The sequence below is a fragment of the Henckelia pumila genome, chromosome 4 (assembly GCF_033568475.1).
Source record: "Henckelia pumila isolate YLH828 chromosome 4, ASM3356847v2, whole genome shotgun sequence".
In the NCBI taxonomy this organism is placed as follows: domain Eukaryota; kingdom Viridiplantae; phylum Streptophyta; class Magnoliopsida; order Lamiales; family Gesneriaceae; genus Henckelia; species Henckelia pumila.
The window spans coordinates 4,657,375-4,672,163 of NC_133123.1; the positions used below are offsets into that span (position 1 = coordinate 4,657,375).

The 14,789-nt window shown below is 34.8% G+C and overlaps 1 protein-coding gene across 3 annotated transcripts; it reads left to right on the top strand.

Moving 5' to 3' along the window:
- The first annotated feature begins 871 nt into the window (after nucleotides 1-871).
- On the top strand, nucleotides 872-14,677 carry LOC140863756 (uncharacterized). Of its 3 annotated transcripts, none has more exons than XM_073267396.1 (20): nucleotides 872-1,021; nucleotides 1,331-1,588; nucleotides 4,532-4,588; nucleotides 5,583-5,610; nucleotides 5,698-5,820; nucleotides 6,352-6,463; nucleotides 7,039-7,076; nucleotides 7,157-7,210; nucleotides 7,878-7,946; nucleotides 8,085-8,270; nucleotides 9,253-9,332; nucleotides 9,612-9,734; nucleotides 9,800-10,067; nucleotides 10,577-10,663; nucleotides 10,760-10,927; nucleotides 11,474-11,601; nucleotides 11,741-11,879; nucleotides 13,202-13,326; nucleotides 13,429-13,602; nucleotides 14,364-14,677. In XM_073267396.1, the coding sequence occupies exons 2-20, from the start codon at nucleotides 1,494-1,496 to the stop codon at nucleotides 14,398-14,400; spliced, it is 2,091 nt and encodes a 696-aa protein (XP_073123497.1). In that variant the 5' UTR covers nucleotides 872-1,021; nucleotides 1,331-1,493; the 3' UTR covers nucleotides 14,401-14,677. The 3 variants fall into 3 exon arrangements, with proteins under 3 accessions (XP_073123497.1, XP_073123499.1, XP_073123498.1); XM_073267398.1 differs by having other exon boundaries at nucleotides 1,404-1,588; XM_073267397.1 differs by having other exon boundaries at nucleotides 1,419-1,588.
- The last annotated feature ends 112 nt before the right edge of the window (nucleotides 14,678-14,789 follow it).

Genomic DNA, 14,789 nt, shown 5'->3' on the forward strand with positions numbered 1-14,789 from the left:
ATTTTCAACTACTAAATAATATATTATTTCATAAATAAAAAATCATATATTATATCATACACAAAACTGCATGTACATATATCGCTAGTAGATAATATAGACTAGCATCTCGGAACACGCGTTGCGTGCTCGTACAATCATAATTTTATTTTTAAATTTATTTTTGTTTAATAAATATTTGTAATTAAATTATAAAATAAAAATATTTGTAAAAAAAAGGGTAAATAAAAATTTGAAAAAAAAATAATTAAGGGTATTATTGACATATTAAAAAAAGTCTCACTAATTAGTTACTATTCACCTCTTTCCCTTAATTAATAGTATAGATTAATTAATAAATATAGATAGTATAGATAGATACAAAAAATAATGACAAAACACTATTGAAATTATACCAACAATCATATATCTTGTCACATAATAATTTTTTTTATTATATTTTAATTTCTTATAAACCCGATCATATTACTCAAATCAAACAATATAAAAGTTTTTTTTTTTCAAAAAATAAACAATAATATATATATATATATATATCTATGAAAAATATTATGATAAATACCCGGTTTCCTAAATCACGATCTTTTGAAAAGTTATGTTCTTTTAATCATTAAGAAATCATTATTTTATTCTTTTTAATTTATTTCTGCCCATAATATTAATTTAACTGATTTATTTACTAACGTGTATAAATTAATAATACCATTTTTAAAATAAAATTTTTATATTATAAAAATATAATTTTAAGAAATTTTTCTTATCAAAAAAGTAAAAAAAGATCCCGGCTTTGTTTCGAAATCACGGTCCCTTGGAAAATTTTGTTAAATTTTTTTAATAATTATATAATATTATTTAATCAGAAAGACCTCGATGCTTTTTTTTCTCTGCGGAAACCGCAGGGGAAGAAGATCGTTCACATACATTTGTATATATTTTCAAAGATCTGTAATTGATTTCAATCGATTGATTGGTAGTACTCTGCCGAAAGCTGTGAATCTTGGCTTAAATCGGCATTATTAAGGTCTAGTTCCTCTTATTCTTGTATTGAAATGACCAATTTTATACACCAAGTTAAAGTCGTTGTTCGCTTATTTTTTTGGCGATCTCTCTGTTTTTTTGGAATACAAGAATTGTATTTGTAAGAGAATTTTGATGAAATATGTTGGGCCGTCACTTTAGCATCCCCACTTCACCTAACTAGTGTTATATATAAGAGAGTCCCATTGCATTACAAGGTTACATTCTGAATTTTAGAATTTTTTGTAAATTGGATCTCAAGAGTTGGTTTGGACTTGCTGATTCTAGTTGATCAATGGCTTTTTTTCCCCAGATTTTACGAGCTTATAAGAATTAGAAGAGTCAAATTCAGTTGGCCCACATTGTGATTTTTGCTAAACCATCAGGTTTGGGGTTGCCAGGGTTATTTGGTTGGAAGCTTGGTTGTTTCCTTCGAGTATCTGAAGGCGAAGGGAATTTGTTGAGACGTATGCATAATGGCTGATGCAGCTGCTCTTATAGAGGCATCAGGATCCAGATTTTGTGATTTGGAGCTCATTGGAAGAGGTTCTTTCGGGGATGTGTACAAAGGGTAAGATTTTGAATTAATTTTTTTTCATTCTGTTCCTTTCAAGTTTAATTGCAATGGTTGACACATTCAGCTGGTGTTATCACAACATAATGCATTTATGAGGGTTCTTCGCCTAATTCGAATGCAAAATTCCATTAAACGCGTAAATATTTATGAGGTCTATCAATGTGTTAAGATCGTACGAGCTTGGAACATTTAATAACTTGTAACTTTTGCGAGGACCGGAAGAGAGATAGATCGGATCATTTAACTGTAGTTGCCAAAATCGCAAGGCACATTAAAGTGCTCAAGTGTCCTAGGGCTTTAAGCGCAAAGTGTAAGCTCCACGGAAGTAAAGTGCAATAAATAAATATTAAAAAAACTAAAAATAAATTAATACTTTTTAAAAATTATGAAACATAAGATATCAAATATTGAAATCATCATCTTTCAAATATCAAATATTAAGATGCAAGGGTAAAGGGCTGACGTGTCGCAATGGGCAGAGACGATTGGGGGGAAAAACGACACGATGTTGAGGTTTTTTTGTGTTGTTACGGTAAACATAAGAGAGATCGCACTTTAAAAGGCAAAATTTCACCTCTATCAGATATATATATATTTTTTTGGAAAAAAAATATGTTTTCCTCCCAAGCACGCTTTAATGCGAAGCACAATGAAGCTCAAGCAATGCACTTCTTGCGCTTTTGACAACTATGCATTTAACCGCTATTGACTTTAACGAGGACTGGAGGGGAGTGAAACTTTTGCTCTCTCTCTACTTGCTTGTCAACATGTGTTTCACACATACACGAACACAAGTCCGATGCTACCGATGATTTGATTAAAGTTACGGTGTCTGGTTGCTTGAACAAGGATAGATTAGAAGTTAAATGAACATTTTGGGAGTTCCAATAATTTCTTTTGACATTGTCGTTATCAGTCAAAACAAGATAACTAAGTCAAAGAGCGATTGACAGATCTTCTGCTAATGTGCCAATTGTAAAGCGTCCTTTTTTAAAACTGGATATTTATGTTTCAATAATGCTGACTCTTAGGTTCCAAAAATTATTGGAGTGCAAAATTCATGTGTAACATATCAGGTTATCTGCAAGAAGTTTTTGATGCATTGATTTTATCTTTTTTTGGGATAATAATGTGATTCTCTCAAGTGCTCTGGTGGCGACAATATTTTGAAATTCTGTAATTAGATTGTCGAATTGGTTATTGTAGTTCACCAACATGTTAGAAACTGAAAGTGTATCAAGAGAGTAACATGCTATTATTGCCCATGTACTTGGCGTGGTAGTTTTTTGGAAATTTTCTTCATGATGATTTATTTGACGAAAAAATGGTCTGTAGTTGATTAAACAGAATAAACAGAATAGCATGCTAATTAGTCAAAGCAATTCAGTACGAGGTGTATTTAGTCGAGTGGCTTAATGATCTTTAAGAGTATTGTTGTTTTATTGTCTATTGACATACTCGGGTTCAAGCAAGTCATGCTTGGTCTTCAGAGTTCTAATTATTGTCCAACCTATGTACTTTACCATTTGCATAGTTGCGTGCACTTCACATTCCAACCCGCAACGTGAATCAATTTTAGTTGAATGTATTGCAATTTTTTCTGAAGACAAAGTCTCTATATTTCTTTATAGATTTTCTCTTCTTGTGGTTGTTCTAATGCTAATGGCGGATTATCTGATGTTGACCATTTGAGAATTGCGTGTTTGGAAACTCATGAATAGTATCAAAATGGTGGGATATTTGGCCAAGTACGAGAAGCTAAGAAGCACATGAGTGATCTGCTGGTTGTTTGTAGAGGTCCATTTACAAGATCCAAGTCTATGAGATTTAAAGAGTAGCCTAATGGAATGATTTAATAGTTGGAGGACCAAGCAAACAACATAGGCCAATTTAAGGAGTAAGTGTTGAAGTGAACCAACTAAATTTATGTTCATGACAAGAAAACTTAATTATAAGCTCGATTCATTTGGAACCCAGCATAATGTTTCTACATTTTGAATAGCTTGAAATTGACTGGAAAATGATTTTCATTGATCTCAAATTCATCCAACTGGTGAGCAAAACAGGCATTGGATTTCCCTTAATTATTTTGTTCATGGATCATTGTGAGGATCACAACAAATACATATCTTATATTAGCGATAGTTTTGACCATAGAATTAGGTAACATGTGTTAAGATGTTGTCAGGAGGCAAGCAGGTTACGGCTCTTGTGCATTTGTCTCATTGCCTCCTACTGACTTATACTGATGCGAAGGGAAACATGACACAACATATCAATATATCATGTGGGGAGGAGGAAAAACATTAGCTATGAGTTGTGATGAAATCTAAATTTTAGCCACATTTAGTGTAACCTCTAATTAGAAATCTTGCAAATGTATGATCTACCAATAAAATGAAAAAGTACGTCGTTCTATAAAAGTTTGGAACAAGAGAATTTAGGGTGAGCCTTTCTCATTTTTCTGACCTGAAGTGAAATTTTTTGTACGCTTTGAGAAAAGGGGAAATGATAAAAATGGCAAGAATCAAAGCAAAGAACCTACTCTGTGATGTTCATTCTTTGAATTTTCTTTAAACATGTACCCAGGTCATTGTGATTTGGGCATTCATTTTGATGTAGCAAAGTGAGATGACGCTGAGTTAATGGAATTTAAAAAATTTTGCCTTTGCTTCTATCTGTGATAGTAGCTTGGTTTTGTTCTTGAGTTGTTGGATTGTATATTGATTGCTTTAGTTTTTATTATATAAGAGTAGAAGCTAAGTGGGATATTTAACACATCGTCTTGTTTGGAATCAAACAAAGTGAAGGATAGCAGCAATTATGGAGGCTAACTGATTTTTCATATTGTGGTGGTCTTGATTATTTTCTCATTGCAATTCTGTGGTTTCAAAGTGTGCTTTATAAATGAATCTTTTCTTGGTTATTCCTTTTCAGGTTTGACAAGGAACTGAACAAAGAGGTTGCCCTAAAGGTCATTGATTTAGAAGAATCGTGAGTACATATTGGACTTACATTTGCTAGTATAAGATGTTTGATGTGACTTTTGTTTTTGTTTTTTTGTGTTTTTACTTTGATATGATTTGAGAGAATGAAATTTGCTTATTTGAGAATTTATATTTTTAAGATTTCATTAGCAGGAGATGATCTGACTGTCACTTGTTGCATTGCATCCACCTGTTTGTTCATCTTTCCTTCTCTGCCATCATGAAAGAAATTGTCTGCACTTTCATGTGCCATGTAGGGGGAATACTAGGGTGAAGTGAAATTTGTAACTATAAATTATATATCTTAAGAGAAAAGAAACTATATCATAGATAAGATTACCATCTCCTCTATTTATGGGCATTTGCTAGTTCTCAAAAGGATTAGGCACGCTTTTTAAGAAATGTGAATCTGCGAAGCATAACTTAGAATCAGGATTGTACTGGATCCCCTGAACCCAGATGCAAATGGCACTAATGCTATTGTGTGAGTTGCGTATGTTATACTAGCTGTTGGGATCATTACGTGTATTGTTACATTGGAGATTGTATAATCTCTAAGTTTTTGCTTCTTGAGATGATCCTAAGAGTTGGGCTGCAAAGACCTTTGTTGAGCAGTTGGGATGATAGTAGGTATAAAATACCGGATGCTTCATGAAGGTTATTTCGGGTACGGAAATAAACATTTATTATTTTGAGAAACTTTTCTGAAAAGCTACATCACTGGTTTTGTGTAACTGCTGTCAACTTTATGTACAACAGTAACTTATCCCTTGAGTCTGTTTATAGTGGTGTGCTTTGAACTCTAGCCTGAGACAAGGTTTAAGTTTCATATACCATGTAGCAGCAAAACATGTCAATTCACCCACACTTTAAGAATTCAACACATTGATGATTGGATACTTCTATTAAATGCCTTATTAATTCCTCTCTTAAGTCTTTCATTCATGTTCTCCGCGATGATTTTTTCCTGGAGTATCATCTATTTTCTTCTTCTCGTCCAGGGAAGACGAAATAGAAGACATCCAAAAGGTACCTTCAACATCTCTGCAAGGGATTTGTGAATTGAAATTTAACACTGAGTGAGTTGCTTTTTTATTTCTTTTTCTTTGTTGACAGGAAATTGCTGTTCTTTCAGAATGTCGGTCTCCTTATATTACTGAGTATTATGGGTCTTTCCTGAATCACACTAAGCTGTGGATTATAATGGAATACATGGCTGGTGGTTCTGTTGCTGATCTGGTGAGTCGCTAACATGTTCTTTTATATTTTCCATTAGTTTGTCTTCTGAAAGGTTTTCACTCCAGTTTAGATATGCAGTACCGATTTAATGTTGGCAGGATGGCAATGTTAGATGCCAAGTTGACTTACTGTAGTTAACCCCGAACCTTTTTTCTACGTTTCTATTTTTCATCGAGGGATGGTCATATTTTTTCGATGCCCTCTTCTGAGAGAGGCGTCCAATTGTATTGAACCTAAAAGCTGTATACTCTATGAGCTGTGATAAGCAGCAGTCTCTGATGCAGTGGTCAATTGGGTACTTACTACTTGCATACAAGGCCAGCCACTTTATATGCTTATGCCATGCTTTTACTTTGTGTAGACCCTCTTAAGGTGTGGGTATTTTTATTTCCCTGAATAACCATAAAAACGGAATGTAAATTGCCTCAAAACGGCACATGATGTGTTCTAAACTTTAACTTGCGTCATGAAAAAGGAATGTCACACTAGTCACTGTTCGCAGGTTACTAATACCATAATATTCCTCTGCAGATTCAGCCTAACCAGCCACTTGATGAAGTTTCGATTGCTTGGATTTTACGTGATTTGCTTCATGCAATTGAATATCTCCACAATGAGGGGAAAATTCATCGAGATATTAAAGGTAGATTGGTAGGAGCAATCACTTTGTGCGGCCACGTTGGATCATTACAGTCTTTTGAACATATTAATTTTTAAAAGTCATTATTTGGACTGAATTTTTGCAGGTTTTCAGTGAATGGGTCATAAATTGGCCAAGTTGAAATGAGTTATATATCATCTTGTTGGATTGGGTCTAATTCATTTCATCCCTATGTCTCGGTGATTTAATAATTTTTTTGTAATGGCCAACCACCTTTTCTGGCTAGAGTCACGACCTTTTTCCACCCCGGTTCTAACTCAAGATTCTTGGGACATATTACCCATTATTTGTGGAGGAAATACTTCTTGTTCCAGTTTGCAACTCCTAATCATATGTTCGATGTATTTATAATTTATACACCTGCAACCGTTTATTGTTTCCTAACCTATAAATACGACATTTATGATGCCTACAGTATACCATTCTATTGCTTCCAATCTATCTTCAATTTTTGTATCAGTGTCTTTCCTTCTCATCATTCTATTTGAATTTTATTAAGTCCTTTCCCATCGTATGTGAATTTTTCTAATGATAAGTTTTATAAAACATTTTGACAGCGGCAAACATTTTGTTGACAGAGAATGGTGATGTCAAGGTATTATCCATGGTTATTAAAATTTTTAAATATTGGCTAATGTAGATGCACAAAGTTGATTTGTCTATTTATATGAAAAGGTTGCAGATTTTGGTGTTTCTGCTCAATTGACAAGGACAATTTCAAGGAGAAAGGTGTCGGTTTCTTAATTTTAGTTTTTCTTCTTCTTGCCTTTTATTTTGTTACATATGACCCTTTTTACCCTATATATGTTCCCAGGTTGTTCTTCTTGGCTCTATGTATGTATATTGATTTCTTTGAAAGTGAGCCTAATTGTCATGATTTCGAATAGTAGAATCTGACACAAGATGTCAAATTCAATTTTTTATCATTCAATTATACACGTTCTTGATAGAAATTAAAATGGAAAAATTAAGAGTAAGAAGATTACATGCCTTCGGTTTCCCATAAAAGGTTCTCAAAACAATTTATGCCAACCTTAGCTCGTAAACTATTAAATTGTTAATTTGTTTCTTGATTGACCTATCCACGAAGTATGACACCAAAAATTATAGTGTTACTGTTTTTCAATATTAAAATTGAGAAAAGGATAAAATGATGACTATGTTGACGTGAACTCCTTCGCATTTAATGTGCCACACGATTTGTATGCTTTGACTTGTACTGGCATTGACAGCATCGAATGACCTCTCACCACATTCACATCTCTACCTACATGCCATGATGTTTTTCTCATTTCCACATAATCATGAACATGTAGTCTATAGTCCTACATTCCTTTTTTACTCGAGGTCTGAGGACTGGTGGCTCCTCTATCGGATGTAACTAATAACATTGCAGACTTTTGTAGGAACACCATTTTGGATGGCTCCAGAGGTAATTCAGAACTCTGAAGGATACAACGAGAAGGTATACCCATGCCAACCATAACTTTTCCCTAACCCTGTTTATGTGAGTTTTATAACTTCAATTATAATTTTTTTGACACAATTGGCGCTATACTTCTTTCCTTTTTATTATAATGTGGGAAACTTTGGCTTCAAGCAGGCAGATATTTGGTCTTTAGGGATAACGGCAATCGAGATGGCAAAAGGAGAACCTCCACTTGCAGATCTCCATCCTATGAGAGTTCTTTTTATCATTCCTAGAGAAAACCCTCCACAGCTAGACGAACACTTTTCTCGTCCACTTAAAGAATTTGTTGCCCTCTGTCTGAAGAAGAATCCGGCAGAGGTAGCTTCTTTAGCCCAGTCTTTCCCTCCCAGAGATCTGTCTGTGTGCTTGTGAGTGTGGTGGGAGAACTTTAAATTTTAGGAGATGACTGTTGTAAAATCATGGAATCGATTTTATGTCTTCAAAACAGATTATTTCTGTATCCTTGAACAATATAAGATTTTTTAGAATGTCTGAAGGAACTTACTTTGCTCGCTTTATACATTTGGGGAATCTCCTATTCATTTTAATAATCGTAGTGGTCATGGGTGTTTAAGTTTTCCTGTCATGGGTGGTTTTTTCTCTTGAAGAGTCGAATCTGGTAATTGCAATAATTGACCTGGGATTATCCTGGCATCTCCATGAAATGCTGCTGCCTGTTAATGAATGAATTTCTTTACCATCTGAATGTCACGCTTCATGTAATCCTACCACTTGTCTGTGGATTCTTTCTTGAAATAGATATAGATATTTTGTCGTGGAAGTTGTTGACAGTTAATTTTTTCATTTATCTCTATCAAATATTTGATAACAAGCTGGTCAGTCTCTAGGAATTTGTGCCTTATTCGCTAGTCTTGATCGTCAATGGATCTGCATATCAATCTTTGAACACTTGTTACTTGTGGATGCTTGATGGTTTCTTTGCCTAAGGGTATTAGGGGGAAAATAACAGAAACAGATGCTAGTATTCTTTTTCGTGATTGTTTCTTGTATCAGATTGGATTTGACATATATGACCTTTTAGTATGAACTTTAAATCTCTCTTCATCTGTATGGTTCATCAAGCCTATTGTTTGATACCCTTCTTTGTCTGTTTATTTGTTCTCCGTATCCTTGATCAATCTAACACCCTGCATGCTGCTGACTAAATTTGAAACTATCTGGTTGAGAACTGTTTCATTTGCCTTTGATGCTATTTGATGTTTATAGCTCTCTCTCTCTCTCTCTCTCTCTCTCTCTCTCTCTCTCTCTCTCTCTCTCTCTCTCTCTCTCTCTCTCACAGAGGACAAGTGCCAAGGAACTACTGAAACACCGATTTATCAGAAATGCCAGGAGGAGCCCGAAGCTTTTGGATAGAATCAGGTATATTGATCCATTGTGAGTTTGTTACTGGACACGGATATTGTTTAATAAAGTGTAAGGTGTCTGCTTGCTTTTCTTTCCCTGCATATAATACTGAATTACATTTTTCAATTAGTTAAATCATAAATGGTGGATTTAAATTTGGTGGAACGTGTTATTACAATTGGTGCTATTTGATAACACCAGAAAACTAGAGACGTGCCAAGATCCTTGCATTAACTTCCAAATTTCGCACTGTTATTTCAGTGATTTATGAACTCTAAATTCTTTATTATGTAGAGACCGTCCTAGGTTTCAAATAGACGGAGAAACTCCAAAAAATGGTCCAACTGTGTCAGAGGAGGTTTCTGGAACTGTGAAGGTGGCTAGAGATTCTGGGTTTGAAGACACAATTCGTTCCAGGTCAGTTGAAAATGTTAATATCATTTATGTAACTCTTTGTTGTGCTGACTGGTGTTAAATAACAGTAGTCAGGCATGGGGGGTGAGAAATACTGGATGGGATTTTAGTATTGGTGGATCGACGAGCACTGGAACTATTCGGAGTGCAGTAAAACCACCTCAGGTGAGAGATAGGAAAACTGATTCCCCATTAACTCAATCCTCCTCTAGAAAAATCTCAGACAATAGCAACCAGCGGGCTACTCCTTCTGGAAGTATTCTTCATTCATCAGCGGAGGTCTCTGTGGAGAAAGATGCTAATAATCTTGGGAAACAAGAAAACTATCTTGAAGAAGTATGGCATTTCTATCCCTTTCTGTAGGTCATGTGCTTTTTTAGGTTATTTATTCCTTATTGTTAAACTTGGTCTAAAGCTCAAGAGCTGGATATTTGAATTTACTAAAGCTCAATCTAAATGTTCACGGCATTGACAAAGTAAATAATAAACTTTAGGTCTGCTCTAGGATAAGTATTCTATCCCATCTGAGGGACATCTGATAGCGAACTCTTGCAATCATCAGAACATCGCCCTGATACTCATTGCTGGGGTTGACCTATGCTTTTTATATTGAGTTTTAGGATGAGCTTTAAGATTAATCAATCAAGTTTTCTAACGCAACTTTTCACCTGTGACATATCATTAGGATGGAGACTATGCATTGATGGGCATGTTGTCATTGGTTGCTGGAACCTTTAGTCTCCTCGTTTCACGATTTCACCAAATAATTATGATCAATGCTATCCAAGACTTGTTATGTTTACCAGGATCCCATTAGTCTCCAACTTTTTGTTTTCTCCTTGCAGGATGATGCAAGCGGCACAGGAACTATCATTGTACGATCTCCTAGGGGAAATCAGATGTCTTATATGTTCAGCAACCAAAGTTCCTTGGTTTGATTATGGATTATTTGACATACAAAAGTACTTATTTTCTGTTGCTTCACTCATCTAAATCGAGGCTTCTCTGTTTTTTCTTTTAATTTCCAGTCTAGCAGCACTTATGCCTCTACAGAAGACACTTCCATCAGCGGCACTGTCGTTTATCGTGGTCAACATGATGATTCGGATTCTCCTCGAACTCCAAAATCTAGACTTGGGCTTCAAGAGAGAACTTTTAGTGCGGCTCTTGAAGATAGTGAGACAAACCTTTCCGAGGTTAACATACTTCAATTAACTTCGAACCATTTTATGTCATTAACCACGCTGGAGTGTAGGTTCTGTGGATATTCTTACTCAAAGGTTATATTCCCGGCAGACTAATGGAGATTCATATTCACATACTATGAAGGAAAATCACAATTTTGGTCATTTATATTTGTGTCTTTTTATCTTTAGTCCTCCATATTTTCAAATTTCATTTTTAGACTTTTAGTCCACTATCAATATTTTTCTTTTCATTTCAATTTTAGTATTTTTTCCAATTTGGTGTCAATGCAACTCTAGCATGACGTTAATGTGCTCCCGTGAAGAAAGAACAAAATTGTAAAAAATTTGAAAGTATAATATTAAACCTGATACTTGTCAACACAGAGGATGAAATTTGCGAAGAAGCAAACATATAGGATCGAAACTGCAGTTTTCTCCATCCTATAAATTATATCAGTACTAAGTGATGTAGTAGCATGGAAGTAAAAAATGGCTTTCAGTGTGTTGATGGAATCAGTGTTTTCTAGCGTAACCCTAAACTACTATTTCATTCAGGCCAAGGCCGCAATGCAAGGAGGAAGAAAAGGCAACTTTAGAGATAGATCTGCATTGAGCAAGGCCAACCGAGATGTGCAAGAGAGCAGAAGAACATCACAACCAACAACAAGCTCTGATTCATCACGGTAAGTATTATTCCCGATCAAATGCAACTTCTTGAAGATGAAGGTTGCCTGGAAACTTTCCTCTTGGATAAGTGCATTTTTCCTCTACAATTTTCCAAGTTCTATTTATAGTAATGAAATCTGAAATTCTCCTGTCCAGACATTCTCGCGATTATTTTGATGCACAAAAAGCATTTACAAGATCACGCCCTTCAAGCGATGACGAAGACAATTCCAGGAGTTCTGCAGCAGCTTTGCCTGGCCCATTATCAGTCCTTTTAATACCTGCACTTAAAGATGTAAGCAACAAAATTATTAGTAGTGGTTGTTTCTTGACATTCTTCCCCAACTGAATGTTATTTTCCCGAAATGATTTTTGTTTCACTGTTATCTTACCTCATTACATGCAAGTTTCGAGTTAAATGCACTATGTTGAACTGAAAATTTAGCTTATGAAAGGATTTGGTCATATAATGTTTACTATAGAAGCTGATGATGGAGAAAAAGTATTTCAAGATAGTGCTAAGCTCCTGTCAGCTGAGATGTTTCAAGTTCTGGTTTAGGCATGAACTTGGGATTGTCAAATATTAGAATATCCTGGCATGCATACATGAACATGGTGATGATTTGTGAAACGAGACTTTCTCAAATAATACAGTGAATAGCTATTTCGAGGGGTTTGCATTTTTATTTTAGCTTCGTTTGGAAACTGAATTCAGAAAATTTTCATAAGCAGCTCATGCACATGCTAGCAAATTAAAAGCCTGATAGATAATAAGACTTCTGGGATAGGCTTTATTTACCCTTGCAACAAGATTGGCTTAGCAGGCTCGAAAGATTTCAATCTATGAATATTTGCGTGATTAAATTAGTATTTTAATGGTAAACTCGATTGGAAATTTTATAAAGCATTACTTAGGGTGGTGCAGAGGAGATACTGTAGGATAGGGCAATGGACGATGCAGTGATAGAATTCAAACAAAAGCTGCTCAAAAGGGTTCAAAGTTGTTTTTAAGCATTGATTTTGTGTTTTCGTAAATTCTTTTCCAACATAATAATATCTTATGGAGTTAGATATATATGCTGCAAACGAGTCACTTTTCCAGCACAATTCCATTTTGTGTGTGTATCTGCATCCTATGCTGATCTGATGAATTTAACTTCATATTCACCTAATTTAAAAATTGTATTTTGAGTGAGCGTTGTATTAAGACTCTGTCACTCCATATCTCCTGATTTTGTTGGCCAGGTAAACTGCAAATCATTTACTTTCAACTTAGTTAAGATGTAGTGACTTGTTGAATTATATATCATGGATTCCACTTTTAGTCAGGAAGCCAGGGTCCTTTTTTCGTGATTCTTAAATTCATGGCCGTTGCTTTATCTTTAACTTTCTTATCCCAGAGAAGTGTTGATTCTTGGCGGTCAGTCCTCAAAATCACGTTTGTTGTCCTTGTATCCAAGAGAAGTGTTGATTCTTTGCTGTCAGAACTCATAGTCACTTTTCTTGTTCCATCAAATCCGACAAATTTTTTACCATTTTACAGGAAACACTTCTCTTTGCGAAACAATTGATTAGGTTCCTCCATAACTCTCTTTGTTCCATTTATGTACAATGTAGGTGATCACTGATGATTCAGGAGGATCAGTCTTCCAGAAAGTATCGAACTCTTTGATGGACATGGAGCGTGTTAAACCTGGGTCTTCCGAACTACTTGTCACCAAGTTACTTCAGCGACTGTCTAGGTTTATTTATATTTTAACTTCTAATTGCCGTTTCGGAACAAGTTAGACTTGTGAGATAACATTCATCATAGTATTCATTCTGAATTGAAATTAATTTTCTAGTTCAAAGGAGAATTCTCTGAAAGACCTGCAAGAGCTATCAGCTCGGATATTTGGGAAGGATAATGCTGAATTACCGGCTACGAGTACAGAAGGCGATGGCAAGAAAAAGCAGCAGAGCAAGGAGCTTCCCTCAAATGCCAACATGAGCCCTCTTGCGAGGTTTTTGCTCTCGAGGTTTGTCATTTTTTAACTTGCATTTAAATGTTACAAGCGAAATTCTTGTGTATTGCAGATTCAATTATGAATTTAAAAAGTTATATTTATTACACCATAAAACCAATGTGATAAAGATTAATTGTTTTCCTTGAAAGGGTATCCTGAATACGGTTTAAGTACTGATAAAATTAGAATTAAATGTATTTCTCTTTGTTACCATCAATATGTAACCTTTTAAATAACCTTTTATATTATCTCCTAACCTCTAATAATTAATTTTTAAACGTTGTTCTTTGTTTTATTCTTGGTGGCTGCATTGTTAAAATAAGCCTGTTATTTCTGAACAAAATTGTGTATCACGTGAACCAGAATGCTAGCATCTAAAGTGTTTAAAAAATATAACTGCTGCAACAACGTGAATTTTGTTTAGTGTAACACTTTCAATCAACTTGGGTATTGAACCTCTGGAGAGATTTTTTCAGCTTTTGGTTATGACATGAAAGGTTTGTACATTATTGGTCTGTGTACGTTATTGCTGCGTCGAGAAACTAGTTATTAGAAAACTAGCCAGCCGTCTGTGTTGGAAATTCTGTTCTGCATTTGGAAAGGACGCCTTTTTTCAATGAAGAATGCCCCTTTGTTTACAAGAAACTAATGTATCCTAACTCTTATATATGTATATTTCACGACATAATGCTATGGCCCATTTTATTCCTGAAATTCGATTATTTTGTATCTCCCATATTCTAATGTATACATATTAACCTCTGTACATGCAGATGGCAAGGCAATGCTTCTCGAGATCTAAATACTTGAAAAACGAGGTCAGGGTCATATTTTTTGGTGGATTCCTGTCTTGTTTTTTAGAGTTACATGTACATATCATTCAAGGAAAGCTATTAGGAACGAACGCCTTGGTAATTTTTGTTGGCTATTTTGTTTTGCGATTTTCATCTTCTTTTCTTGCAAGACATCGATCATAATTAGTTTAAAATTTGCTATTTATTGTAAGAGTGGAAGAAGGAGCACATTGTATGCATCAAGATGTTTGTGATAGGAATTTGAATGTTGTTGATTAATTAAAATTTCTCGAGCTCGGGAGTTTTATTACTGATGCGACAATTTGTCAATCTTTTCCGTGCTATGATTGGAGATTTGAACCCTATGATCTGTATTCTGTATCATTATAATTTATAACCATTTCT